The sequence below is a fragment of the Apiospora phragmitis genome (genome assembly GCF_038363925.1).
Source record: "Apiospora phragmitis strain CBS 135458 chromosome Unknown utg000010l:1.0-9815664.0:1.0-9183399.0, whole genome shotgun sequence".
Taxonomy (NCBI): Eukaryota; Fungi; Ascomycota; class Sordariomycetes; order Amphisphaeriales; family Apiosporaceae; genus Apiospora; species Apiospora phragmitis.
In genome coordinates this window covers 859100-885085 of record NW_027117409.1, presented here as the reverse complement: position 1 = coordinate 885085, position 25986 = coordinate 859100, and the positions used below count along the sequence as shown (strand labels likewise).

The following is a 25986-nucleotide window of genomic DNA, read 5'->3' as shown; positions in this document are numbered from 1 at the left end:
CACATAAGACTCCGGTGCTGCCTGGATGCTCCGTGGTATGAGAGCACCCTGTGACGACGCCTTGGGGATGACCATACCCATATATATAGAATAAGGTGCCTCTCTCAAACCGCTCGCTGAAACACAGCCCGTTCCCATGGTGGTCCCTGAGGCACCTTAAGGTAATACAAAACATTACATCCTAGGGAATCCCATCGATGTCCCCCAACGTGTACCTTCATTAGAGTAAGGTGATTATCGCGATGGCGGTTGAGAGACAGGCCTGGCGACCGTGCTCCAAATTGTTGCGAAATACGTAGCAGTTGCTCTGAAATTCACCAGCGAGTGATTTTTGTGATATACACCAGGTGGCAGTCGTAGCGTGGCATAAGATTCGTAAGGCGGTAAAAATACAAAGAGCCAACCGAAATTTGCTAACGCTCGTGGCTCAAGAGTGGAAAAGATCCCATGCGCGCTCGCAGATGCGCAAAAACTCCTCGCGCTTGGCCCGTTGGGTCTCGGGGCTATCCCGTCCGGCGCCGAAAGGCCCGGCTCGTCGAGTCGCTGAAGGACCGTGACCCAGGGGCGGGCTGCCACCCTCTTCGTACTCAGCGCGAGTACGTCTCTTGCTGGCGCTGCGGCTGTGGTCCTGCATTTGCATACCATTGCGTGGCGAGGAGGTGTGGGAGGCTGGTGGCCAGTATAGTGAACAATCTTGGGAAGAAGCTCAGGGCGGCCACCTGTCAGCTCGTGCTGGGCCTCCTCGGCAGATCTGTACTCTCGAGGTCTGGCAGACATGGGTGGCTGAGACTGCTGAGGAGCCTGGCCGGGCGATGCGGGCGGGCCGTGGCTGGAAGTGGGGTATAGACGACCGTTGTTGTTGTTACTGTTGCTGTTCGTCGATTCGGGGTGGGCGGAGAGACCCTGACCGAAAACGTCGTGAATAGGCGGGAGACGGTTTGCGGTCTGCTGTGCGGGAACATGGTGAATATGCGATGTGCTGGAAAGATTTGACGGCTGGTTGGCAACATGTCTGGTCATTGGGTGGGGGTTGTGTCGGCCGGTGAAAGTTTGGCCTAGAGGAGCGGACTGGATAACCCGCTCGTGGGCAAACTGCTCATGGGATGGTGCGACGATGCTCAATCCCGGGGGGGCCTTGTTGCGTCTCGACGAGATGCCGGGTGTCTTGGCTGCAAAAGAACCCATGTTGGCACTGTCCTTGGCGCCGTCAGGGCCGTCTCCCTTGGCAGACTGCTGCTGAAGTCTGGCCTCGATGATGTGTCGCTGCTGCTCACGGACATTCATACTGCGCTGCAGCTGCTCCTTCATCATTGGGTCTTGTGTGACGAAACCGGGAGACAAGCAAGCAAGGCCAACTTCTTGAATGCCGAGCGAGTCCCGGCCGCCAGGCAGGCGTGCCGTCTGGGCACCCGATCCTGTCAGGACACTGTTCTTGGAGAGATCCAGCTTTCGCGGCCTGTGTCGTGTTGTAGGAAGATCTGGGGAGCCCGGCTCCTTCTTGACGAAGATTTTGGGAGCGGCGCTGCCCGATGCATTCCGTGAACTAACGAAAGGTAGATGTCAGTACGAGATTCAAACATCAATAAAGACAAATTCCACAGGATGTCGAAACTTACGCGCTGGGAGGAGAAGACTTTGTTGGCTGTGCACCCCCTTGTCGGGCTGCCGCTGCCTTTGCGCGGTGCGGACATGGAAGCATTCGGGGTGCCCGAAGGAAGGGCTGTACGAGGCACCGAGGGCGACGAGGCCGGAGGTGCGCTGGAATTGGTGTTGTTGGCAGGAGCCAATTCAGCATAAGCTGGTCGGTCGTGATGAGCCGGCGAAGGGGCCATGGCGAGCGCTGCACTCATTGTGAGAATGCAGGAAATATGGTTATGATTGTTTTTGGTAGATCAGATCGCCAATTGCCTCAAAATCAATTGGCAAAGGCGTTCGCTCTCTCGGACTTCTTCGCCAACTGGATGGACAGAGGGCGATAGTGCAGAGGAAACGAGTTGCAAACTGACTGGCGAGTCAGCAGGAGCGGCCCGTAGTCGTCCTTGGCAAATACGCTGGACCGGGGCAGTCAATGTGGTAAGTAACCGCGGTATGGCTGCGTCCGTTTCCACTCAGGCTTGGGAATTAGATAACTCTTCGGAAAAGAGTCGAAGGGATGCGTTGCTCAATTTGGTTGTGCAACAGAGTTAGTGAGGTTGGACTAGGATCGGTCCAGATTCGATATTTGTGGATGTGGCAGCGTGCGTCACTAGCAGCAAGCAAGCAGCCTATTTCCTATCTCCCCTTTTTCGGTTTGTCCTAAAGCTCGGGTCGAGAGTCTAGCAAGAGCTTCTCCTTCCTAGGTCCGGTTCAGGTCCTGAGAAAATAGGTCCGTTTTTTTTTAGTCAGATGTACAATCTGCTAAGTCGCTCGTTCTCAGCTGAGGTAGAGCCGACTGGTTGGTTTCTCTTGGAGAGAGACAGAAATGCGTCGGGGATATCGATATCGTTTGCGATCCCTCGGTAACACAGGTCCACACTCGGTTTCCTGCACTCAGATATTCTTTCTTACCCACCAAGTCTTTTTCAGGGAGTGCGGGTTTTGAAGAAGCCGAATTCTGTAGTCTTGTCGGCCAAATTCCGCTCGTTCCTGATTCCAATTCGCCCTTCCACTAGTTGGTAGGGAAGATTGAACGAGTACTCTTCTCTCAAGATGATCCGGTACCGCCACACAATGCGACGTGTTAATTGGATCTGAAAATCGGCTTTCAAAAAAGGGTTATGAGAGTGGTTTTGTAGTTGCACTAATGGGCGAGTCGCCGAGACGAGGATGTCTCTGATGGGTGCTGTGTTGTATAATAGGCAAATGCCGAAAAGTGGCTTATTAAAGCGGACCTGGACGCCGAGGTCGACGGTTCTTCAAAGGCGTGACTCGCAAAAAGTAGCCCTGACGGCCTGGCAAATAGCGACGGGAGGGAGGGAGGGAATGCGATGGGAGTTGATTACAGCAAACCTGCGCCAGCTGGGTATACGGAGGGGTTCTCTTCTTTTTCTTCAACGTTGGGGAAGGTGGAGGGGAAGAAACAGCATCAACAGTCGAAAGTAGAAAAGAGACTGCTTGAGAAATAATGCAACAAAAAAAAGCGAGAGACTCGGGCACACGAGCTTGGGGGGGGGGAGTAAAAAAAAGGATGCGTAAGAAAAATGAAGAGGAGAGGTTTTGGATCTTCGTTGGAGGGGTCAGGGCGGCTGCGAGGTAGAAAAGGAAACTAGCGGGTGCGTCGAGACGTGCAGGAAACGTAGCGATGGGTTCAATGTTGCCAATACTAGGCTGATGCTAACATGGATGGCATGTACCTGGGAAGTGGGAGGGACGTCGATGAGAAACGTACCCGACCGTCAATCCCCCTGTCCAATCCAATGTATGTTCGATTTGCAAGGACCGACCCAAGACTTGGTTGGGCAGGGACTGTGCAGAGCAGAGCGTCTTGTGCAAGTATTGGGTATGGATATGTTGTTTGGTTGCGGTGGATTTTGGGACGATGTGCAAAAAGGGCCCTGGTACCCCCTCTAGGTTGCGAAGTTTATGAAAGGGGAATGCGGAATAGGGAGTGATACACAGGTCTGGACAGGTACCTTTCCTGGGCTTGTAGCTGCGATGTCAGAGAAGTGTGGGCTGGACCTGCGACTCGAAACCACCCCTGTCCATCCAGCTGGCGGCGGGAACATGCCCTTGTCCATTTTCAGAGTGACGGGCGGCCTTTGTAGCCATGTACTGTACATCAGTCGGGTGCTTCGCTATGTGCTGGGGCCTTTTACACTTTATTAAGCTAGAATCGTGAAACTCTTCGAAATACTACGTAGCAGCTCCTGTACACGCTGTCGCCGTGTGTGCATTTGTTCGTTCAATAAGCCGCAATCTATCGAATCTTCCATCCTGAATCTCGAGATGTTGGTGCCTTGGGTAGGGAAAGTGCTGGCACTCCTTCCCTGATCATGCTGTTTCGCATCCTTCGCCAGCCATAGTAAGAGAATCGCCGTATCGTAAGGTACGGGGGGCTCCTCCAGATCCCACCACAAAGCTTCACGATTGATGCGATAGGCAGGATATCCAGGTATCTCGCAGCACATCAGACTGCGGCACCACCGGTCGGATGGGGCAAGTTTCTTCTTGTAAACAATCGCACCTCGAGTCCCCGGAGACCGTTGAAAGACAATGGCATGGTCTGGTAGTATAATTATTGTTGTGGAATGTTAGGGATGTGTTCGGATGTCAGGCCGTGGACGATGGAGGATCCAACATCACCATGCCAGTGAATGCCAGCAGTAGAAACATTGGTGGACATGAGATACCCCCGGTTGGGGCCTGCCTAGAAAGTTTGGGAGAAGGGGTGGCGTTGTAGTTCTGCCTCCGTAGGCTGTTTTACATTGACACCAATGGGACTATCTACGAAGCGGTGGTGCTGCCGGGGAGCCGTGCCATTCCCAGCCTGGCCAGCATTGGCTAAAGTGCCTAGTTCAGGACGCTGAGCCGCTTTGATTGGCCCTCGCCCGACCACCGCCGGCAGCACTAGCTGCTTCGACGTGCAGCATAGGCCACAGGTGGTCGAGAGAACAACTCGTCCGGTCAGTAGGTAGATATGTAGCTACCAATGAAACCACAACCAATTAATTCTGCTCGGCCGGCTTGGACGATTGGGCCACAAGAACATCAGAAGACTCTGTCAGCCATTATCAAGAGGAGTGCTCATTCGCCAGAGGTATCGGAGTCGCTGAATCGCCGAGATCCATGGCAGTTGATTGCCTGACAGCACAGCAAGCACAGCACAGCACAGCATACACATACTGTACGTTCCAATATCAGTGAAATTCAGGTGATGCGACAGACGACCGTTATGCTCGCGACCTCCGGGGCCAACGAGAGAGGCCGCAGGACGTCAATCAATCAGTGGCTGTGTGACACCCACCCACACACACACAACGACGCCCTATTTTGTTTCGAGATGGTTTTCCATCAGGCCGCGGAGCTGGCCGCCGATTGGCGATGCTGCAAAGCAGTTAGTTGACAGGACGGCACCCGTGCTTTATTTTAGGTGACGTCGTTTGGGGGTGGCAGGTGCGAGTTCAGATGAAGATTTGCTCTGTTTGCTCGTGTTTGGCCCGCCCGCGAGAGATTTGGGCGGCCCAGTGTAGGGGCCCAAGTACAAAAGTAGGGACCCAAGAACCCGAAGGGAAGTGCTTCTCTTGCTTTAGCGCTGACCCAGTCCTGACCCAGGTTTGGGGTTGACTTTCCCTTCCCCGCCTTGTGAGGCAGCGAGGCTGCCAATCCAGCACTGAACGCCCCCGAACGGGTTAGCCGGCCCCAGTTGCCTCACCGTAGCCCGTATCAGGTTTCTGAACTCTGTGCGAGCTAGGCATGGGATGAACATGAACACCAACGCAGCGCCTTCTCGAATGGGGGGCAGCCGACAGAATTGCCCGGAAGCAACCGGCAGCAGGTCATAATTAAAACAAAATATCAATATTAATACATTACTGTAATACCGACAAGGACGGCTGCAGACCGCCCCAATCGAATGTTGCACATGGTCGTCAAATGATCTTTCAATTCAGTCCAATCCAGAGACGGGATCCTCCTGCTCATACAGCGCTTCTCCTCTTCTCCTTCGTCTTAAACCAACCTCACTCCCCAAGGTCTGTCGCATAATATTGCTCAAGGGTAGTACATTCGGACAATGCGGCTTTAGAGTTTTCAATCAACAAATTCGGTCAGGGCTGGTCTGAGACGCTGCCGAGGCTCTGGTTGCTCGAGGGTATCTTACGAGGAGTTTCCTCGGTCGGAGAGATATTGGAAGAAAGCGTGAAAACGAGCGACAACCTTGTCTAAGCGGACTTAAGAGGACGTGATATGGGTTGTGAAGCACGAGCATGAGCAAAAGAATCAAGGGCATGATACCATAACCCTACAACTTTTCACGTGGGGAACCCTTTCTGTGGAACGGGTTGAGGCTCAAGTCTGTACATATGAGACGTGGCAGTGCTGGTTCCAGGTTTGGTTTGGTTTCCAAGATTTCGGTTGTTTATGGCGGTTTCTTCTAATTGCGCATACCCATCTCATATGCATGCCCGTATGTACAGCACGCACCTTGAAATCGCCAATATCGGCTCGGCTCCTCCTGCTTCGAGCTCCGAGTCGCGCGAGCAAAGATTGAATCTCGGCACCTCGAAAGCAAATGGCCTTTTTACAGTAGTAGCCCTTGGCCCTTGGCCCTGGGCTTCTGGGCGATGGAGCCCCGTCCATCACATTCGCACGGTCCTGTTTGTCCCAGGTATCTCCGTAGACACTGACGTGATCGGTTTAGCTCCCTGCCACCAAATCTGCATCCCAAAAAGCACGGGACGGCTAGGTAGGCTAATGTACTGTACCTGTTCTATTCTGAGCCGCCCAACGCTCGAGCAGGATATGTCCTGTTCTATATGGACGGACCGATATAAACGAATCTTGCTATTCTTCTTGCTCGACACCGTCTGATCAGAGACGGGAGGAAAGCGATGCCGGTACAGAGAGGATACCACTGACCGCTCTTCGTCCGTCGCGACACACAAGACCTATTGGTACGCGAGAAAGGTAACAAAATGATACTGACTGAGTAATGAATTGATGCTCTCTGACTCTTCAGCTCACTAATTGACAGGCGCGAGTGTTTGAGAAAACCCAGTTAACCAATCAAGGGGGACTGCGGATCCAAGAGTTGAAACACGATCCCCTGGAGCATAACCAATCAAGGCCCTGCTCAAGGCGCGCCATTTGGCAATCTCACCCCCTGCAATCGCCCTTTGTTGTATGAAAAATAAAAATCCCGAGTGAGTTGCGGTGGGCGAGATGGATATGTAATCGCCCAAGGAGTCAGAACTGTCCATATCTGTCACACTGGTCAGGTTTACACGATGCGAATCATGGCCTTGGGACGGAGTTGATCGGTGCTTGGCTGGCGCTGGTTTTTCCGCGCCCTTATTATTCTCTGCGTCTTGTCTCAGTAGGGACGAGGAGGCAGATCGATCGACAAGTCCCGCTGTTTAATCATTTCATCGGAACTGCCGGTCACAGCCAAGTGGACTCTCTCGCGACTCGAGTCTCGTATCGTGTCTCTGCAATGCTCTCTCGTCGGAATAACCCCATCTATCCGGTATAATGGATTTTGAATGAGCAGGTATACATACAAGCCTGCGGCGTGAAGTATTATTCTGCCATGCAAGGAGTGACTGTCTGGTTTTTCAACGTTGCATGCATGCATGCTTTCCAGTCGATATTAAGCCAGGTACTTGTCGGCACCACGGTAATCTTATTAACCCACCCTTTCACCACCCACTTGCCGAACTATCGGGTGTGATGCGTGACGGCTTGTGCATGCGGGAAATGGGCTTCGGGCGGCATGATGGAAATAATGAGGCAAGGCAAAGCAAGGGAAGGAAGAGCAGAAAGAAAGAAAAAAAAAATAAAGGTTGTGTCAACTTGCAGATCCGCTCTGGCCCAGCGCCAGCGCGTAGACCGAGCCGCGATCCCTTGCATACATTTTATGATGGAATACGGAGTACTACCTAACCTACATTTCTCAAGGACGAATCCCAATTTTGCCGCCTGCCACCTGAGCCAATCTTGTTTGCGATGGAGCCCTGACTACTGCAACATTGACGTGCCTTGCTTAAATGTCACTTCCGCTTTCGATCCCCCATGGACGGACGATGTATGCTTAATGGGTGGATGGGATTCGTCTCCCAAGAGGGCAATTATCATATCTCCCTCCAAACCAGCATGGCCATTTCGTTGGCACACCTGAGTGGGTGGAATATCCTCACCTGACACCTGAGAAGATATACTATTGAACCTGACAGTCTCCTATATTAACGTGACTATCCATGTACACTCTCATTGCGTTACAGGGTAGAAGTACTACCGTGCATCGCTCCCGCTGGAATCTGATTGGGCGGCGTTGAACCGCCCTGGAGGATGATGTATGTGTGATTTGGCAACTAACCATCGTTTCTTATTCGACTGGCGCCAGACGCCATTATAACATGACGGGCTGCCGCGCCAAGAATCGAATAATCATCTGCTGTGGCGGTTAGTGCTGTTGCCGCCTGGGCCTCGCATGAGGTGATATCGGTTTATCATCTCGTCTGGTATACACCCTAAGGCGATATGATATGTTGCGTATACATACCTTACTTTAGCCTGTACGAAGCCGGTGTGATGCCATTAGCTGACCATGTCCACACGCAGGGATGGTAGCATAAAGATATTCGATGCCTCGACCGTTCCTCTGGGTGACTAATAGGAACCCCTTAGGACCATGACATATGCTCCAGTCTGGGGTTGACAGGGTCGACTCTGTAGGCCTGATATGCGCATTATGGTCTCTCAGCCCAGACCCTGCCTTTCGCGTGGATACCCTGTACTATACAGAAATGCGGCAACGTCAAGCAGCGTAGACAGCGACATGTTCTATACTTACCCATCCAAGTATATTATTAGGTAGATGGTGGAAGGTGGGCAGGTAGCTGTAGGCAAGACTATTCATGTTGTCTTTACGTGGATGCCCGGCCCTCTCTGACCTACCTACTTGCTAAGACGCATGTATGTTTTGGATGAACTTACCATTTTCTTCTTCTTATTATTACACCTATCCGTTCGTATGTAATGCATCAAACCGGGTCGATCGTGGTCAGTGAGCTATAATTGTTACACCGTGGCCAAGAAACGAAGCCTAGGTCTGTTTGTTCGGGCGGCCAGACTTCAATGCTTACGCCAAGGTAGTCTGTCTGTCTGTCGACTCAAACTACCCCTTTTTGGTTCAGCTCCAGAAAGACCTCGATCTTTCCAGTCGGCGTGTCCATCCCTCCTAAGAACTTATAGCTGAGACACTTAATTGCGTGGGAGCCTCTCATTCCCTAGTACTTACCCATGATGGTGGGCTTGGGAGCGGAGTGAAACGATGGCTTCTGATCACGAAGTTTGCACTCCTTCCAGAGTGAGACCTGCTCCGGAAGCTCGCCAGAAATTGGTCCAATGATGTAGCCCTAGAGCACACCTTGCTTAGTATGGGAAGCTGGTGGGACATAGCATCGTTCCAACATGGCGGCACTAGTAGCTAACCAACCTCTTCGCCCCTATACGTCCCCTGGAACCGGGTAGCTCGAGGGCCCTGATCGAACACATCAGAGATGGCCATGAACCAAGAGGACCATCCGGTTCAGGAGAGGCAGGTTCTACCTTGTATCTAAAAAACGTCGGACAGCGGAAACGGACGACGAACACACACGTGCCCCAGTGAATTTCTCTCCAAGTAGGTGGACTTGATGCCCAAACATCCTGTCTTCTCTCGAGTCTTTCTCGGTGGGCTTACAGTCGTCCCCACCATTACCAGCCGAAGTCTTGAACCAGCCCCGGCGGCCTGGGTATATGAAGGCTATATTCGCAATCCCAGTAGCTCAACTAGCTGTCAAGATAGTGGCAACAGCCCGAGAGGGTCGAAAGAACGGGCTACGATGCCTATACTTGCTTCGTGTGTGATCTTTGAGCACTTGTTACACCCCGGGTATAACAACACTACGGTTATCAAAGTTATATAGGCCGGTGTAGTCGTATCCCTGAACTACTATCAGAGCTGGCACTGTCCTCGCTACGTATCGAGTAGACTACACCAAGCAACCGAGAACCACGGCCACGCCAAAGCTTATACCCCCTCGCCCACTCCCTCACTGAAGCAATGTCCACAGCCCATAACCCGACCATCAGCTCAGTACTTATATCTAAATAGATGCTTCCTACCTTGACCGGGCCGGTGTAGCCTAGCGGTAGTATGGTTATCACATTATACTTAAAGGCAAGAGGGTTCAACCCCCTCTGCGGTCACTTTTCGACTCCCTTAACGGTTAATCTTTTTTCTTCCTTTTTCAACTTTTCCCCCTTGCACCAATATGTGCATCGGGTTTTGATACAGTCGTTGTATTTTTTGAAACTCTCTGCGTAATGAAGCTAACCCCCTCCCAAGGCCAAAGTGAAGAAATCTTAGCAATACTGTGTAGATCAAGGGAAGCCCCTTACCGAGAGCCTCGACCACCACAAAAGGGGAATTCAATGCAGGGCATCTTATCAGCCGTTACACCCTATCGGCGCTTACACACATGCCTTACTGTAAAGAAAGGGGTCATATACCAAAGAGGTACCTGCGACTGCCGTGAGATATAGATCTCTACGGAGCCCGTTCGCTTGTGTAATAACCCAAGAGTTCGAGGATGTTGGTCTATGTCAGTATATGATACATCCCTTTGCAGCTACTTAACCCCTTACTTTAGGTAGCTTGAGATGACCCCATCACCCAGCTCCGTCACCGCAGTGGCCCTTGCATATCAGCCCCGGAACATTATTTGTTGAAACAAGCGACGCTTGCCCATAGAATTGAAGCCAGCGCTTATCTTCTTTGCCGCCGTGTAGAGAGACCCCAGGATCTTCCCCAGAACCTCTTCTCGGCCTAGCTTCGCATTCGCATCTCTTCGGCCCCGAGGTTCCTTGCCTTTGAGCATATACCCCTTGTTGGGTCTCGGCATCGTTATTTCCGCGTCACCTGCTTGACCTGTTGGTCGCGACTTCCAATGCTACGCATTTCATGGGAGCCATGGCCCCGATTCGGAGCCATTGCCGCCGTTGCGACGAACTTGCCACTTCTCTTGATACCCGACAGCACTGCGCCAACCGCGACGGAAGGCAGAGCAGTGAAAGGTCCATGACTATAGAAAGCCATACTGAACTGCATCGGATAGGGTCAGGGGCGTGTCCAGGATTGGGACATCCAACTCTGACTTTTATGTGTAAAAGCCATGCTACTTGAACGAGCAGAGAGATGTGGATATAAGAAACATATACTCTAAACCCGTTAGACGCTTCGAAAATACCACTAAAAGATACATCACATCATAGGCAAGAAGGATATGCTACTGATGAAATGTAGATGACGTGATACTAGAAGCGGCGAACTCTTTATTGATTCTTTTGCCTCGGGATCGTCCGCTAAATCCCGAGAATGTGGTACGCTCCAGGGTCCAGTGACGCCAATGCGGGGCCCCCAAACCGTGGGGGATGCACTACTTGCGGGTCAGCTCGTCGCTGACAGTAACGATACCAGACCATGCTATCGGTTGTCTTTCCCGAACTTGCTACATAACTAATCCATACATATGAGTCTTACTGGAGAAAAGCAAGGGAGTAAATGACAAGATACGTTGAAGTTGGTCAAAGCACCCGGGTTGCACACGGCGCATATATTTTTCGGCCAGAGAGATAAAGAAACAAACTGTTTCTATAGCCAGGCAGGCTTGAGGATTTTTACCGGCAAGCCACCTCTACAGCAACGAAGTCTCCTAAGGTCCCATGAGATAACTAGCTAGGTCAGCTGGTACTTGTGGTTGATCGAGTGTCTTCTCCAACAGCTGTCGAACCAAGGCAATAAAATTGTAATCTAGAACTGAGAAATATATACAACAGTCAAGGCAAATATCTAAGAAGGTTGCGCTCAATTCGGTTGATGTACTGTTCGCGTCTCGGGTTGGGCCTCTTGAAATCGGTCTGCAATAGCGGTTGGATGACTAAGGAAATACCAGAGCAGCTCCGCCAGCTGTCCACCAGCTGGCCTGTCTGAAGCCCAAATTTCTTGGCATACGCTCCCCGTTATCAGCAGGTAAATTTTTGGTATCGCGTTGAGCCGGCGCAACCAAAGAGCCCCGCCAAAAATTCGAGGAATCGATAGACAAGTACCGACAATTGACGACCATACATACAAACAGCTGCCGAACTTCCTACTTGTTGATAGCAGAAATCCTGTCACATTCAAAAATTCACGACAGCGACAAACACAACCCCTCCAAAAACAAATTATGCCTTCCCGTGCAAAGTCACCCGAGGACGCCTCCATGGAGGACGTAGCGGCCGCGGCCGCGGCCCAGACCTCTGGACAGAAGCCGGCCGTCAGCATGAGCGGCGAGAACGTTGGGGGGCTGGAGGAGGACGACCTTGACGCAAGCGGCGAGGCGGCCGAGCCAGAGGTGGAGGATGAAGAAGAGCTGCAGAGGGTTAAGATTCTTCCGGGCTCTTCGGAAACTGCGGCCTCGTTCGAGTTCCTCGAGGAGGGACACACTCTGGGCAACGCGCTCCGCTACATCATCATGAAGAAGTACGGTTAACCCACCGGTCTAGAAGCTTCCGGGGACAAATTACGAATTACATGAGCTAACTTGTTTGTATCACAGCCCCGACGTCGAGTTCTGCGCCTACTCCATCCCTCATCCGTCAGAAGCCAAGATGAACATCAGAATCCAGACATACGGTAAGGACCGGCTATTTGTCACGAGATGGGTAACCCAAAAGCGGGACATCGCAATGGCTAACACATATCCTATAGACACAACGACGGCCACTGCGGCGCTTGAGAAGGGCCTCCAGGATCTAGAGGATCTCTGTGACGTAGTTTCGGAAAAGTTCTGGAAAGCTCGTGATGAGTTCAACGCCACAAAGGACACGGCGATGCAGGAATAAGACAATTCATCCGGTGGTGGCCCCTTCGATGAACAAGACAGGGGGTGATTTCGCGTAATTGCATGGGACAGGCGTTTGGAGCACAAAAGACTGGACTCGGCTCTAGAGGAAATCTGAATTCTTTCTTGCTCTTTGACTATGTACAGTACAAGGAATTGATACCCATTTCCTTTCTAGTTGCGACCCTGTTGCGACCCGCCGTTAGTGACCATGTTTTGCCAATCGAATAGAGAGACCGAATGTGATATCGGGACTTACCTCCAGGAATCCCTGCATGAAGCTCTTGGGTAGTCTCTCGTGGCCTCGGAAGTTCTCCTCCGGGAAGTACGACATAACGTGCGTAGTCTGCTTCCAGAAGTTCATCGTCTCCTATCACCCCATAGAACCGTCAGTAGATGTCCCTTTTCTCAACCATTTCAACTCCCCACCCTCTAGCCGTGGCTAGTTGTCCCAGTACTGACCTGGTATTCGGCGTTGTTCTGCATCAGGAGCACATCCACGACGGGGATCTTGTTGACGAATCGGTGGCGCTCGAACTCCTCTCGCATGCGCGTTCGGATGACCGAGACGGGGAAGGGCACCGAGTACATGGTCTGGATCTCAGGCGCCTAATACGGGAACACCAATGGTCCATCGTCAGCCATTGTTCTCCCATCTTCTCGTGATAACACAATTCCGTGACCTTATTTTCCGGGCACTTTCGTTCAATGAGGCAGGACGGGCAAACGTACAGCTCGGATCCATTCTCGGTAGGCCGCCAGGACTCGTCGCTTCGCGTCGTTCCAATTGGCCGCTGTTCGCACACAATTAGCCCAGATAAAAACTGTCAAGGTATCGCCTCGTACATTGAGCGGTCGTCTTCGCGAATTGAGTCGGTGTCACCGCCATGGCGAGGGTAGGAATTGCCGGTGACGATTTGCGGGTTTACAGGTTTAGGGGATGCCTTCAATCGACGTCAAGCTCTCCCGCTTGCTTCAAGCGACTGCTGCTGCTGAGCCTTATTGGACGGCTCCCCGTTGGTCAGCGCAGGCTTGCACTAGCCACACTTGATGCGCCACCGAGCATAGGAAACCTCGGATGATTAGTCATTTTTAGCTCAGATACGGATAGACGCCATTCCTCTTTTTCCTGGAGAAGCTTCAACTTTAACTACTTTGCGACCAGCCTTCTTCTTCAGCCTTGCCCCACCATCACTTTCGAGGCAGTGTAGTATCAACAACACATACATTTACGTCGCCGCCGACGATCGAGCTCGAGCATACAACAACATAGGAAGACCGATCAGAGAAGAGAGAACGCGCGCGAAACAAAACCAAAACCAGCCCATACACCTACCTACCTACAAAGATGCCGGCGATACGCACGCACGCCTCGCGGACCAAGAAGCCGCCCGCGGGCTTCGACGACATCCGGGACGACCTGGAGGTGTTCAACATCAAGATGAAGGACGCGCAGAACGCGCCGTCGGGCAACATTCCCAAGGCGCAGGCGCAGTGGCCCATCTTCCAGATCGCGCACCAGCGCTCCCGCTACGTCTACGAGCTCTACTACGACAAGGAGGCCATCAGCAAGCAGCTGTACGACTGGCTGCTCAAGAACGGCTACGCCGACGCCATGCTCATCGCCAAGTGGAAGAAGCAAGGCTACGAGAAGGTATCTATGTTCTTTCCGTCCGGTTCTGGCTAGGGGGACGAACAGCTCACTAACGTGTCTGATACTATAGCTTTGCTGTTTGCGATGCGTGCAGACCAAGGAGACGAATTACAGCTCGACATGTATCTGCCGAGTGCCCAAAGCGCAGATGAAGGATGAAACTAAGGATATACAATGCGTCAACTGTGGATGCAGAGGGTGTGGCTCGAGCGATTAATGGGTTCTTGGTGCATTGCATCCGTACATCATCAAAATGGCATGGCAAAGGCGTTCTCAGGTTGATTTAGGCGTTTTTGGTTCATTATCGCGAGTCCAGATCGATAGATCAAAATTCAGGGGTATCGATAGAGAAGGGCTCACATCATCAAATACTTTGGTCACTGCAGACAATTATACCCAGTTCACGTACCACCATGCGATGAAAGGAGGATGCAGGCCTGAATAATGTGAGTTATATGTGATTCTCCTTACGCCTGGTACAAACGTACGTATCCTAGCAGTATCTCCAACACTGTCTCAATGATTGATGCGCGAATGTCTTTTCTTGCTTACACCGGGCCAGTCTGCACGCTATGCACGCTATGCGATCTTCGTCTCTTCGTGACTCATAAACTCATGCCTCCTTATCCAATTGACTCATTTCTTCGCAAACCCCGACTTCCCTTTCCTCGGCCAAAGCGAATGCTCGGGGGCACAAACTGCAAAGCGGACATAGCGCTTTCGAGATCGGCCATGGCGGTATCGGCACTCTCTGGCCGAGGCGCGACCTTGTCGTTAGAAGCAATAGCACAACCTTTCATGTCACTTTCAGGGACGGCGTGGGGGTGAGCTGGGGGAGTGCTCATATCGGCTGCTGCGTCAGCCGTCTGACTGCGGAGGCTGTGTCGCCTCGAGGCAGCAGCAGCCTTCTGACTGCCGTTCTGGCTGATGGAGGAGCCCCTGCGCCGGTGGCCGTTTTCGATCAGGAGAGAAGTCCGGCCGTCTATACCATCTTTGGTGACGCCGAAGAAGAAGTTCTTGGGGTACATGTGCTTATCGATCAGATGCATCCGCCGCTTCTGTGGGGTCCTGCATTTCCGATCGCACCCTTCAACAAAACAGGAGTACTGCAATGGCCAAAGTTAGATATATATATATATCAACTACAGTAGTAGTAGATAGGGTCATAGGAAGTAGGTGACTCACCGTATGCTCCCCCTTTCCCCTCAGCACGGCCGCGAAGGCATCATGCTGCTCCTCAATGTGGACGCTGAGCAGGTGATCAGAGGGGAAGTTCTTGCGGCACTCGAAACATCGGTTCGAATGGGCCTTGTGGTAGTGCGTCTCGTAGTCCGTATACGACTTGAACGCCAGCGGCTCTCTGTGAGGGGGGAGCAGGCACCGCATCACGACCGTTGCGCTATCGTCCACTGCCGACTCGTCCACTTGTATGATTTTAGCTGCTGGCTGCTTTTTGCTGCTTGTTCCAGTTGTTGGCGCATCTTCGTCATCATCATTGCTGGGGGCATTTGCAGAGTACTCGCTTGAGTCGTCTTCTTCAGGCTCACGTGAACGCTTCATTTGTCTCTCTCTCTCTCGTGACGTCTTCTTTTCAGGAATTAAGTTAGAGAGGACTGGGGGATGATTTACATTGGTGAGAACTTGTCTCTGTCTTCCAATCCTGAGCTCTGGTTAAGGTTGCAGGGTCGTCAGGGTGTATAGCAGCGATCGGTTGGGAATGCGAGGGTGTGTGTAAGTGGAGGAGGGTCTTCTGAAGCTATGACACTTGATTATGTTCTCCTCAGCTGTGGTAGAGTTTGAAGAGGGGAAAGGGCTGTACTCCGGGGCAAAGAACAAAGACCGCCTGAACCAGGAAGACTCGAAAGGCTGAGCGGGTGTTGAAGAGGTCAACGAGGTTGTATGTTTGTAGATGTGAAAATTGCCATGGTTTCTTTCGACAGCAGACAACAGCGGTCAAAGGTGCATAATATGTCTCCATCTCCAGCTCTCCAAACAACATAGCCCTGTTTGTCTGTCTGTACTTTCTCAATGATGCGATGCATGGGACAGGGACCATTGATCGCTTGGGGAATGGAATGCCAAGGGATGATGCACACACTAAACCACATCTAAGCTTAGGCCCAATGGTCCCCTAAAGTTCAGGCTGACCGGGGTTGCATTGGCCAGAAACACGGTTAAAAACGACCCACCCGCCGCCTAAGGCCTGCCTGGACTGGACTGGCCACTGGAATGAATAGAGTAAGCCGAGTAGAGTTGAGTCGAGTTGAGTTCAGAGTTGAGTGGGTGAATCAAATCAGGTTGCATGCGGTCGCTTTCTTTGATTCATTCACTCCCGCTATTATTCACAGCCCAATAATCCCAAGTCCCAATCCCAATCTCAATCCCACTTGCTTTCTCAACCACCACAAAACCATCGTTGGCCTCGTTCTAGTTCTCCTTACGAAACGTGGCCTGCCGCAAACCCCACGCCCAGTAGTTCTTACAACCGCATTTTACATATGCCATCTTGCACTCCCGCCATCTGAGCCTGCCGCCGGCTTTGCGCTTCTCAATCTTCACCAATGTTTTCGTCATCCTACGCTGCGCCAACTACCACTTCAGCCCACCTTCCGGCGGCACTTCTCGTCCCTCCTCCGTCGCGCATGAATGGCTATGGATCTCTTGCGCAATCCACGATCTGTTCCGACTTCGAGTGAGCAGACGCCTTGACAGCGACGCCTTTCCACCAAGGAACAAGGCCCCACGGTTCCGCGCCGGGAACCGACAGACACCCACCTACACACTTAAGACCCCACGACAAACCACACGCCTGCTTGGCTATATTGTCAGAACTAGTATCTATACGCGCCGGACTTCCTCCCCGAGCCACGACTTAGGTTGCTGTTGCTGCCGCCTGGCCGGAACAGTTGCCCACCATGGCGCACGATATGCGAAAGGTAGCCGCGGCACGCTGGATGTACGTCAACCCACCAAACTCGACCAAATCATATGTTTGAAAGCGCACCAGAGGGGCTTCCGGCCCAGTGCTCGCGAAGTTGCTATAGCGATAGGGGTAGTATCAGCCGCTGACACGCATCTTTTGCAGGGAAGCCAGCAGTTTTCGGGAGAAAATCCAGCAGAAAATCGAGGAGCTCCAATCTATAGAGCCCAAAGTTAGTGTCAACTATACGGCGCGCCTCGAGCAGATCGAAACCCTCATGCAGCAGTACGGATATGCCCCATTGCCACTGATGTACCTACTCTCGCTGACAATACTTAGGTACCGACTGTCCTGTGTGACTGCCATCTTCGCTGATTTCGCGTTTGCGCAGAAACAAGATATTGAGACCGTGCTGTGGAGTACCCATACCATGTTCAACAACACGTACCGAAGAGTTCTCAGTCGCATCGGAGACAGGAGTCAAGTCGTCCAGAAGCGCAAGGTTGACAAGCTGTACCGCGACTTTCTAAAGTTCTCGCAGCTCTTTTATAAGGGCTATGTTCAACGACTGGCTGGCAGTTACGATATTCCCGAGCTTAGGCAGGCTGCTCATGGGTTAGAGGTAGAGCCCCAAGGCGTCCAAATTCCTGGCGCTCTACCCGCTGCTATGCGCGCGCAGCTCGTTAATGCATGCTACATGACTCTGGTCCGCCTGGGCGACTTGGCTCGATACCGCTGCCAACATACCGAAAAGGCCACAAAAGGGTCTTTCGACACAGCCTTGACTTACTACGGCCTTGCAAGTATGTTGGACCCTGATGATGGTACGTGTCATCATCAAATGGCTGTGCTACATCAGATCCAGGGCCAACAACTGGAGATTATCTATCGATTCCATCGCTCCATTTCGATCGCCAAACCGTATGAGCTTGGCCCCGGAAATTTGCAGAAGGCTTTCGACCGCCATCAGAACCAGTCAAATTCCAGACGAAGTGGGGCTGCTAAGGACCCTGCCGAAGCCATCGTGAGCTGGTTTGTGAAGCTCCACGCCCACTATGCTAAGGGGAAGAAGTTCTCGGTTCAGAAAGAACTGGAAGACGAGGTCTTGCATCAACTGGGATCGTCTGTTAAAGGTGAAGGCAATGAGGATGTGGTTCTCAAGATAATTTTGATCAATATTGCTGCCTATGACATCGCAAAAGAGAACCTGAAGAGTAAGACTGCCTACGGTCTCCATTCTGATTTGCCTACTGACTTAATTCGTTCTTAGACCCCGATAAATGGAGCATGGAGGGTTCACAAACCTGTCAATATATCCTGAACTTCAATCTGCGTACGATTCTGGTCTTGATCCGACAGCTCCTCACCGCACTTCAAGGCGACTCCGGGATCACCCTCGCCAGCAATCAAGAAGACGGTGGTGCAGAGTGTACAGTCGAATTCTCTGCTTCGCTTTCAAAGCTCATTAGCAATTGCCGAGTTTGTATCGCCTGGTTGTATGTCACACGTTCAGACCTCAATGCGTATCAAGACCACTTGGACCAAAAGGCTCGCCAGGACGTTCATCGACTGCTTGCCGAAGTCCTGACTCGACTTTTGCCTCCCGCTCTGGTGAACAGTAACGCTGCACAATCGAAGTATCTTCTCCCTGAGGACACGGAAATTATTGGCCTCCGACCCCTCACAGCTGAGCAACTACCTTTGTTCATTCACGATACGGTCACCGCCGTTGCAGGTTCCCCTTACTACCGCAAGGCACTCAAACCACGGAAAGAAGTGACTAGGCCTCATTTCAGACCCCGCACAGAGACCTTGTGGCGTATAAGGGATATTCTCCTTTGCGGAATATATTTGGCAGCCAGCCACGAGTCGCCACTAATCATGACGGGAGGAACAGATGGTACTCGGACATGGGTTTACCCCGATGACCCTGCGAAGGATCTTGGGAATGCCCAGGACCAACGCGCGCAATCTATTCGACCTCTCGGAGAGACCGATCTCTCTAACCTTTTCGAAGACTTGACCATGACAAGTGGACAGCACACTGATAGTGTACCTGCTGCCACCGCCCAAGGCTCTCCTGAAGCCCCCCTAGGCTCCGCTGTTTTGGCCGCCGACTCGCCAATGAGGAAGGGGTTGCTTAGCTCTAAGCCCAATGGTACGGCGACAAGGGTGACTCCCAAAAGAACCCAGGCGAAAGCTGCTGCCCGCCAGTCTGAGACTGAAGAGCTTGACATGGACCAGATGGTGAATGACATGGTTGATGATCTGACCGGTAATGGAGACGAAAACGATGATTCTCTCTTGCAGACAAGCTCAGCTCTAGCCGATACGAGCTACAGCATGAACTCATCCACTGCCAATGATATCTTCGGCCAATTAGGCCTTGGCCCCAGTCATTCGTTGTCCCCCGATCATGGTCTGAACCAGAGAGCTGCCCAGTCTGTGTCGCCGACAGGTGCTCCTTTGGCAAACGCTATCCCGAGCCATCCGTGGGGGTATTCGCTCTCGGCGTCCACAACTGCCCCTGACAGCAGTCTACACTCGATGGGAAATGGCAGAGATGTACCGCGGACTATCACATCCCCAACCCCCGCCCTTGGCGGCTCAGTTGGTGCCTTTGAACAGATGATTTCGCCTACTTACGGAAGTTATGCAAGGGCCGAGACCTTCGGTCCCGTACAACCGACGACGTCGGGTTTCGTCTCTGGACTCGGACCCCCATCTGGCAACAGCCGCATCTCACCTACGGCATATGGGCAGATGGAGGTTGGCTCGGTGGGCGCCTCTACTGGTACGGCCAGCCCCGATTTCGCAAACGCGCAACGTAACTTGGCTAGGGATAGACTTGCATCGGACCTGTTTGCGCAGTATGGTGCAAGCGCAGCGAAAAACCGGCAGTCACCTGCTATGAACCCATCGGTACCCGGCATCTTTCGCTCTGGCCACAGTCCACTTCCTGGAGTGCACCGTACTGGTTCCATGTCTCCGAGTATGGCAGATAAGAGGAACCTTCTCGATGCCCTGAAGGCAGGCAATGTCAGAGATAATGCATCAAATGAGCAATTGCTCGCTCAATTGGGTGGTCTCCAGTCTGGAGTAGGAAGACCACACCAATCACGCCGTAGCGGTCCGCTTGACATGAACAACCACGGCGCACAATGCCAGCCTGGATACACTAGTCCTCTGGCGGGTGGATATTCAAACCAGTTCACACCAAGCCATAGTGCCATTGGTTCTCCACAACACCAGTCTCAAGGATCCTTAGGATCATTCGAGGGGCAGCTGTCGTCTCTCAACTACGGCGAGAACAGCATTGGCCGCATTGGTTCGCCATGGACCTTCTCGCATCCTAGCCAGATCTGGACCGGCACGCCGGCCGCGGCCGTGGCTCAGCCTGCCCAAGTCGGCATGGTGGAGTGCAACGGCAACTTCTACAATAGCAGCACGGCGTTTGGCCGCAGCGGCGAGGGGGAACGTCCGAGAAGACCCCACGCACTTCCGCAACAAGATCAAGCAATTCGGCGGCGCCGAGAAGGCGTCGGCCTACGACCGGGCCATTCTCGAGTCAGCGTTGGCGGACACCCACAACAAGCCTCCTCGCAAGTGATGTTGCATATCTCCCGGAGTGAAATACTCTTGTTCTTCGGCAAAGTTGCAAATAACATGGCATTGATGTCCGGCGTTCGCAATTTCCTACACAGTCTGGTGTTGGCGACGATCTATCATATCTCGCAGCAAGACCATCCCAAACCCACCCAACGAGTTTGTTTCAGGGTTACTTGATGATGTGTATGTTTGGGGGCATCGACCACTACTATGGTTGTGTCTCCTGCGGTCGCTTCTTGCTACTACTACTACTACTACCACCACCCAATCTCACACGAGAGTAAAGATGTCAAAAGGAGATCCGGCGCCATTAGCAAGGAAATCGGTCCTTTCCAATCACGATCACAAAGTGGCAGAACCGCTTGTGCAACAACCAACCATTTACAACTTTCGCTTGCCATTGAATCCAAACCGCTTTTTGTCGGCTGGATATTTGTGATAAGTTGGATTCCACTAGCAGATAGTACATTCCTGGTAAGTTTGCCTATTATCCATTATCTACTGTCCATATGCTAACACATTTCTCTCTCTCTAGTCTGCTAGCGACGGTCATTCCGAAACAGCTGCGAATTTTTCTTCTTCTTCCCCTTTTGCTTCATCTTTGCCCGGCCCAGCACGAGTGTTTCCCCTCGTTGTTGATGGATGTTTGTCTCTGTCTCGTATTTCTCGAGGAAGCAAGAGTGTGTAATTGCCCACCCACATGGTAGCATAGAAGAATGCCATTTGATGGGTTCTGTATGTACGGCTTAGTCCTTTCTCAAGGAAGTGCAAAAACTACTACATAGGGTAAAGAATGGATTTTGCGCAGTCAGTTGATTGGTTCACTTCGCATTATATTATGCATAAGGCACGAGTATGAAGGTCACAGCAGATGAAACCTAGGGCGAGGTCTCATGAAAGAGGGGTCTTAAGGCGCCTGTCTGTCGTCTTGCGTTCGTTGCCTGTGAAGAGACTGCATACTCAAGCAGCCATGTCCGATGCACACGGGGTGGGCATTATCTAATACAGCCAGAAGTAGTACTAATTGCATGCTTCAAGCGATCCTTGTTTTCTAAGACAACTGCATATACGAAATTTCCATGTAGTGTAACGTTTCAAACCCAGGCTATCCTTTGAATGGACCTACCTATCTTAATGAGTTCGCAGCGGACATTTTGGACTTCTACTATTGTTGTCCAAGTATTGGCGTCACTTCTATTTTGGTGACAACACGATGCATGTAAAACATTGAACCCCCCTAGAGGTCACCATACTCGACGTGGTATCATGTAGTATTTTCTTCTTGATCTCAGACTTTTTTGCATTCAAGCTGACATGGCAAGAATATGTGCGAGCATATCTGTCTGTACTCTCTCTTCCTCCAAAAATGGAGAGAAGAGAATTGCTGATTGAGGTGTCAGAAAAATAGTTGACCTCCTATGTTGTTGAAACCCAAACCCTTTATGAGAACGCCAATGCCAGACCCATTTTGCGCTATGTTGAAGTAAATACACGCAACTCAAAAGCCTTTTTGGGGGCTCACTTCCAAATACAGAAGTTAGGAGTTCTTCCCCAAAACGAATATTGGTCTATTATCTTCCCGTCTAAGCAGAGTAGGTCTGCTTGGGGTGAGGGTACCTGTATAGCAAGCAAGAAACCATGTTAGAAGTTTATTTCCCAACTGAATCTAGAATGGGAATGCAAATAGAGAGAGAGAGTACTTACGAAGGACCCAGCTCCTGGATGCTCAGGCTGGCGAGCCACTGGCCCATGTCGACGCTCTTCTCGAGGCTCTCGCCCTTGACGAGGCCGGCGACGAGGCCGCCGGCGAAAGCGTCGCCGGCGCCATTGGTGTCGGTGATCTTCTCCTTGGCGATGGCGTGGACGGGGAAGGACTTGACCTCGGCCTCGCCCTGGATCGCGATGACGGTGGGCTCGGTGCCCTGCGTGATGACGACGACGCGCTTGCGCTTCTCGTTGGCCTTGGGCAGGTTCGCAATCTCCTTGGCGATGGCGGCCACGTCCGTGGGCGCGCACGACAGGTTGTGCGAGGTCGCGTAGGCCTCGGCCTCGGACTCATTGCAGATCAGGTAGTCCCAGTACTTGGCCGACTCGTCCAGGGGGTCCCTTGAAGAACTGGGCGATGAAGGGCGCCGACATGTTGACCACGAAGACCTTGTTGTTGGCAGCGGCCTCCTCACCGAGGGTCATGATGGCCGGCGGGCAGACTGGTTGGTCGACCAGTGTTAGTCAACTTTGCAAAGCAAGTCGATCGATCAGGGCTTACCAGTGAAGTGGAAACCACCGACATAGTAGAAGTCGGCGTTCTTGACCAGCTTCCAGATGTCGTCGCGCTTCAGGTGGTCCAGGTCGTAGTGGTTGGCGGCGCCGAGGTCGGTGCAGAGGGAGCGGTTGTGGCCCGTGATGATGGCGCCGCAGCGGCCCGTGGGGATCTTGGGGTTGACGCGGTACTCGACGCGCAGCCCCGCGGCCTTGACGGCGTCGTGCAGGATGGCGGCGTACTTGTCGTCGCCGGCGCCGCCCAGGTAGACGACGCTGTTGGGCGGCAGGATGTACTGCGCGCCGCGGGCCGTGTTCTGGGCGGCGCCGCCCGCGATCAGCTTGGCGTCGTAGTTGGTCAGCAGGTCCTCGTACAACGGCTTGTGCTTCTCCTCGGCCAGGATGGCGTCGTTGGCCTTGAGGCCGTACTTTTCGAGCAGCGCCTCGTTGCCCTGGGCTTGGATGTCTACATGAAAATGGGGGTTTCGTTAGCAATTGCTCGTTCCCCCCCCCCATTGCCGCCGCTGTTGCCCCTCTATTCTCCATCACCAACCGGACAAACCAATGGCAACACAACGAGACCAGACTTACCAAGCAGAGGGTTCTCCAGGCACAGGAGAGTGAATTCCTTGTTAGCGGCCATTGTAGCGAGGGATCTAAAGTGCTGCTGTTTGGGTTGGGTGTAGTAGTGATGGTTACGGCGGGGGAAGAAATTGTAGGAGGAAGACCGTCTTATGGCGGGGTTGCGCAGAAACAGAGTGGGGTGGTCGGGCCCTGACTGCAGGTGCTGGAGGAAACGCCCCTTATTGGCGGACATGCAGGAATGTACCGCGGATCGGGCGGTCTTGCTGAGAAGAAGCAATTCATAGCAGGCCATTGCGAAGCTCCGTCAACATCAACATAAAGCTGTACGTGATATAGACGTAGTAGTGGTGGTTGTATACGCTGGAAGGAAGGGTGGAAGTCCCCCGGTTAATAAACTGAATGGGTAGGCCAGATGAGACCCTTGTTACGTCAAGTGACTGAAGCCGAATGGTACGATCTTGGGACATCATGCAACTTTCTCGATAGCAGCAGATATTGGCAGTCTCCTTTGCCCCGGGAAATCATCACCTGATATGGAACTGGATTTCATCTCATACACAGCACGCGCGGCACCGTCTCATTACTGATTTCTATCAATTCATCGCGAACTTTGGGTTTTGGCCTCGTTTTGCCATCCCTATGTAGATGGCTCACCCAGTATACGCCGTTCTATTCCCTGACGTATCACACAACACACGCAGACGAACTTGACCCTGGCCCTAGCGCAAGGGGGGAATCGGGACGGAGCAGACTTTAACCAGAAGAAATTCGTGTTGATGCCGGGTACATTCCCATTGAACCGTGTCTCATGTTGTAGCTCAATATCTGTACCTACAGATGCAAAGAGCAAAGTAGTAAAACTCCGTAGACCCCCAATTCGTTGCGCGATGAAAACCACCGAAATGCCTTTTGTTGGAGAGTCACCCTTAATCCTTGGTCTTCTGGGTACCACGCAGCAGACCCGTTCTGCGCGCAGCAATGAGACCAGCCTTTTGACCCTGTGCAGCGTACCGAGAGATGGTAGAGGCCTTACCGATATGTTGATGGTTACCCTAGAGAGTACCGTGTCAGTATCTGTGCCTGTCTTGCGACACTCGGAAAGAAAAGGACGGGGAAAACTTACACCACCGTGAGGATGGTCGACGGGGTTCATGGCAACACCACGAGTCTTGGGCCAGCTGTTACGCTTGACGGCGAACTTGTGCTTGGCACGCGAAGCCTTCAGGAGAGGCTTGTCGGTACGGCCACCACCGGCGACGATACCGATCATGCCACGAGAGCTGCTGGAGACAACCTTCTTGGCACCAGAGGGGAGCTTGATGCGGGTCTTGCCCTCATCGGGGTTGTGGCCGACAACGGTGATGTAGTTGCCGGAGGTGCGGCCCAGAGTGCCACGGTCACCGACCTTCTCCTCGACGTTGGAGACGACGGTACCCTCGGGCATGGAGCCCAGGGGCAGGACGTTACCGACGGTCAGAGCGGCGTTCTTGCCGGCGTAGACGAACTGGCCGGTGTACATGCCCTCGTTGGCGATGAAGGTCTCGGTGATCTGCTTGAACTTGTAGGGGCTGCGGAAGACTACCTTGGCGAGGGGAGCACCTCGGCCAGGGTCGTGGACGATCTCACGGATGACACCGCGGACGTAGCCATGACGCTCGGCGAAGTCGAGAGATCGGAACTTGGCGGGGGACTTGCGCAAGTGGGAGTTGGAGGCTGTAGAAAAAGAATGAGGTTAGTAACCAGGCCAGTCAAGTTGAATGTGCGTGTGTAATCCAAATAATTCTTCCGCCGTGTCGCTATTATTTTCGCTTGCACTCCCCAAATTCCTTCGACTGCCCGATAGAATGGCTATGCCTCCCATCACTGCCTCAGTGCAATCGCCCCATGTGCCCAAAATATTCCGTGCTCGAGTCGAATTTGGCGATGACCAGGTTGCTGGAAGACGGGAAAGAAAGTCGAGGCGATGACTTACTGAAGATGCCTCCCTGGCCCTTTCTCTGGTTACGAATCACGCGACCCATTGTGACGGTCTATTGGGCGTAATTCGATGTCGTGGTGGTGTTGGGGAGATGAAATGCAATCTTGAAGAATTGCAGACTGGAGGCCGAAAATTAACACCACACAGCTGGACAATTTTCTCGCTTTGGTGCAAGGTTAGCAGAATTGTGTGGGCAAAGTACCTGGCCAGCAATTGATTGGGGGATTCAGATAGTGCTGCATGGCCCGTGCTTACCTGTCGACCCTAATTCAGTTTTCTGCCTTTTGCTGCCTCGAACTTCAGGCCAATAATCCAGGTCAAAGTGGGCTGGGGCTTGCCTCTCTCCAGTGTGGCTGGTGGATGCAGAAAGCCACAACAAGACGCGCTTCCAGATTGGTGGAAGTGATCTCAGTGCTAT

The 25986-nt window shown here is 52.5% G+C and overlaps 9 protein-coding genes across 9 annotated transcripts; 3 read left to right on the top strand and 6 right to left on the bottom strand.

Annotated features, from left to right (window-relative positions):
* Positions 1 to 427: 427 nt before the first annotated feature.
* PG994_010081 (uncharacterized protein) lies at positions 428 to 1850 on the bottom strand (the record flags this gene model as incomplete). The annotated part of the gene is made up of 3 exons (XM_066861490.1): positions 428 to 577; positions 643 to 1543; positions 1600 to 1850. The coding sequence occupies 3 exons, from the start codon at positions 1848 to 1850 to the stop codon at positions 428 to 430; spliced, it is 1302 nt and encodes a 433-aa protein (XP_066710600.1).
* Positions 1851 to 10385: 8535 nt separating this feature from the next.
* PG994_010080 (uncharacterized protein) lies at positions 10386 to 10583 on the bottom strand (the record flags this gene model as incomplete). The annotated part of the gene is made up of 1 exon (XM_066861489.1): positions 10386 to 10583. The coding sequence occupies one exon, from the start codon at positions 10581 to 10583 to the stop codon at positions 10386 to 10388; it is 198 nt and encodes a 65-aa protein (XP_066710599.1).
* A 1323-nt stretch (positions 10584 to 11906) lies between these two features.
* On the top strand, positions 11907 to 12564 carry PG994_010079 (uncharacterized protein; the record flags this gene model as incomplete). Its single annotated transcript, XM_066861488.1, has 3 exons — positions 11907 to 12202; positions 12279 to 12355; positions 12431 to 12564. 3 exons carry the CDS (start codon positions 11907 to 11909, stop codon positions 12562 to 12564), a joined length of 507 nt encoding a protein of 168 aa, XP_066710598.1.
* Positions 12565 to 12737: 173 nt separating this feature from the next.
* On the bottom strand, positions 12738 to 13452 carry PG994_010078 (NADH dehydrogenase- alpha subcomplex- subunit 6; the record flags this gene model as incomplete). The annotated part of the gene is made up of 5 exons (XM_066861487.1): positions 12738 to 12749; positions 12823 to 12933; positions 13026 to 13172; positions 13296 to 13357; positions 13410 to 13452. The coding sequence occupies 5 exons, from the start codon at positions 13450 to 13452 to the stop codon at positions 12738 to 12740; spliced, it is 375 nt and encodes a 124-aa protein (XP_066710597.1).
* Positions 13453 to 13911: 459 nt separating this feature from the next.
* PG994_010077 (uncharacterized protein) lies at positions 13912 to 14434 on the top strand (the record flags this gene model as incomplete). Its single annotated transcript, XM_066861486.1, has 2 exons — positions 13912 to 14217; positions 14288 to 14434. 2 exons carry the CDS (start codon positions 13912 to 13914, stop codon positions 14432 to 14434), a joined length of 453 nt encoding a protein of 150 aa, XP_066710596.1.
* A 406-nt stretch (positions 14435 to 14840) lies between these two features.
* PG994_010076 (uncharacterized protein) lies at positions 14841 to 15777 on the bottom strand (the record flags this gene model as incomplete). The annotated part of the gene is made up of 2 exons (XM_066861485.1): positions 14841 to 15323; positions 15403 to 15777. The coding sequence occupies 2 exons, from the start codon at positions 15775 to 15777 to the stop codon at positions 14841 to 14843; spliced, it is 858 nt and encodes a 285-aa protein (XP_066710595.1).
* Positions 15778 to 17132: 1355 nt separating this feature from the next.
* PG994_010075 (Telomerase activating protein E.t1.c1) lies at positions 17133 to 20747 on the top strand (the record flags this gene model as incomplete). The annotated part of the gene is given in 4 exon segments (XM_066861484.1): positions 17133 to 17173; positions 17303 to 18351; positions 18408 to 20615; positions 20626 to 20747. 4 exon segments carry the CDS (start codon positions 17133 to 17135, stop codon positions 20745 to 20747), a joined length of 3420 nt encoding a protein of 1139 aa, XP_066710594.1.
* A 1582-nt stretch (positions 20748 to 22329) lies between these two features.
* Positions 22330 to 23648, bottom strand: PG994_010074 (adenosine kinase; the record flags this gene model as incomplete). The annotated part of the gene is made up of 5 exons (XM_066861483.1): positions 22330 to 22363; positions 22451 to 22800; positions 22829 to 22953; positions 23013 to 23471; positions 23597 to 23648. 5 exons carry the CDS (start codon positions 23646 to 23648, stop codon positions 22330 to 22332), a joined length of 1020 nt encoding a protein of 339 aa, XP_066710593.1.
* Positions 23649 to 24427: 779 nt separating this feature from the next.
* Positions 24428 to 25611, bottom strand: PG994_010073 (60S ribosomal protein uL2; the record flags this gene model as incomplete). The annotated part of the gene is made up of 3 exons (XM_066861482.1): positions 24428 to 24642; positions 24714 to 25303; positions 25563 to 25611. 3 exons carry the CDS (start codon positions 25609 to 25611, stop codon positions 24517 to 24519), a joined length of 765 nt encoding a protein of 254 aa, XP_066710592.1. The 3' UTR covers positions 24428 to 24516.
* Between the last annotated feature and the right edge of the window lie 375 nt (positions 25612 to 25986).